We start from the raw sequence: 1,907 nt of genomic DNA, 5'->3' as shown, positions 1-1,907 counted from the left end.
ATGAATTAAATATTAACTTGATATGAGAAATTTATTTTAAATTATTAAACATTATTGACTCTTTCTCAGGACAAGGTTTCCTGACAATCAGAGCACAAAAAAACTTAAATGAATTAATAGCTACGTTTACAATTATAATTAAATACTATGTTGAGCAAACTAACCAATTACATAAAATAAAACCATTTATTTATAAAAAATAACTTTATCAAAAAGGAGGATATTGCAATATATTATATTTTAGGATATTACGTATATATTTATTTTTTACTGCTCCCCCGACCGTCTTTTTCATATTTTTTTTTTTTTAAATCTTGCTTTTATTCTTCATTTTTAAAATTATTGACATTATATGCTCTGTTTCTAAGGGGTTGTCTCTTTTTAATAGTAGATCTTTTTTGTTTAAATTAAACAAGAACTAACTGGTGATTACTTTCTACATCTACTGATCTTTTATTCCTTATATCTATGAGCATGTTTTCTTAACACTCAAATTTTTATTTTGATTGTTTTTAAACTTTACTTATATTTTGTATTATATAGATGATCAAATTTATTTTCTTGAAAAAATTATCATTTAAGATGTCTTATCTTATTTCAGTATAATGACCAAGATCTTTCAGTACTAACAGATCTTGGTTCTTCTATTGTTGATAATAGTCCTCCCAGTGGAAGTCATGTAGAACCTATAAGAAGATCTAATGTTCAGGTAAATTTCCTTCTTTTTATCCTTTTATAGCATTCTCTCTGTAGTCTGTATTTTAATTATTTTGTGACTTTAAGTCACAACTATGAAAAAAGAGGGAACCCATTTATTTTTATTTTTAAGATCATTGTTTAAATCAGGAATTCAATTGAGTTACCTTGAAAAGTAGAATCAAATTGGTGAGAAATAAAATTTATTGGAAAAATAGTAGTCCTTGTCTAAACTACTACTTTTCGACTACCTGGGATTGTTGCACATCATTGAACCCAAGAATTTCGATTCAAAGAAATGTATAGCTATAAATTTATTTTCACTACTTCAGAAAAAAGTTAGTTAAAAATATGATTTATTGAATTTAGCCTACATATAACCAACAATTACATAAAAGAAAGTCTGAACATCAACCATTAGTCATTGGCAGAAAATGTAGAAACATTAATTTTCACTTTAACTGATTAACCTATCATTATAGCCTTAGAAATTATAGAGTTAAGTGGACAAAAAAAAGAAGGGTTGTGCTATTCTTCTTTAGCACTAAATGAAATTTTTAAAAAAAGTTGGCTGAATTGTTGGTTTTATAATGTGTATTTATCATTAATGAAATATGTAGAATATTCAACATATTTTAGATAGCTATAAATATGCTGAAATTTGTATTTCTTTGTTGTGTTTAATTAATTACTATTAATTTATTTTTTAAAGAGGAAGTTACCTGCATTAGCGAAAGTAAAACAGGCCAGAGTTCCAAATGCTTACGACAAGACAGCTTTGAAGCTAGAAATTGGTGAAATAATAAAAGTAACAAAAATGAATATAAATGGACAGTGGGAAGGTGAACTTAGGGGAAAAACTGGACATTTTCCATTTACTCATGTTGAATTTATAGATAATGAAATGTGAATGCTGCAATTTTTTAACAAATAGTACAAACATGATTCTATAATATAATTTAAACATAATTTGGTGCTCTTATACAATTTTTATGAATGCACTTCTGGTATTTATAAAACTTGAAGTTGTTTTTGTTTTAAAACATTAAAGTTATGTTATTCAATTTACATCTTTAGAAAAATAGTATTTGCTTTTAATTTTATATATCCTCTCATTTATGTGTGTACATATGTAAAAAATCATTGGAAATATTAAGTAAATAATACGTGTGTGTGTGTGTGTGTGTGTATGTATGTATATATATATATAT

At 25.4% G+C, this 1,907-nt stretch overlaps 1 protein-coding gene across 3 annotated transcripts in view; it reads left to right on the top strand.

Moving 5' to 3' along the window:
• Window positions 1-1,901, top strand: part of Crk (Crk proto-oncogene, adaptor protein) — a 57,005-nt gene extending 55,104 nt beyond the window's left edge. For all 3 annotated transcript variants that reach the window (XM_014427932.3, XM_014427934.3, XM_014427933.2), the window contains 2 exons: window positions 602-709; window positions 1,409-1,901. In XM_014427932.3, the coding sequence (XP_014283418.1) occupies window positions 602-709; window positions 1,409-1,606 (306 nt within the window). In that variant the 3' untranslated portion in view covers window positions 1,607-1,901. The remainder of the gene's footprint in view (window positions 1-601; window positions 710-1,408) is intronic.
• Window positions 1,902-1,907: the final 6 nt, after the last annotated feature.

This window comes from Halyomorpha halys, unplaced genomic scaffold (assembly GCF_000696795.3).
Source record: "Halyomorpha halys isolate HHAL.00 unplaced genomic scaffold, Hhal_1.1 Scaffold682.1, whole genome shotgun sequence".
Classification (NCBI taxonomy): Eukaryota; Metazoa; Arthropoda; class Insecta; order Hemiptera; family Pentatomidae; genus Halyomorpha; species Halyomorpha halys.
Note: the sequence above shows the minus strand (reverse complement) of the source record. Positions and strands in the feature narration are given on the sequence as shown.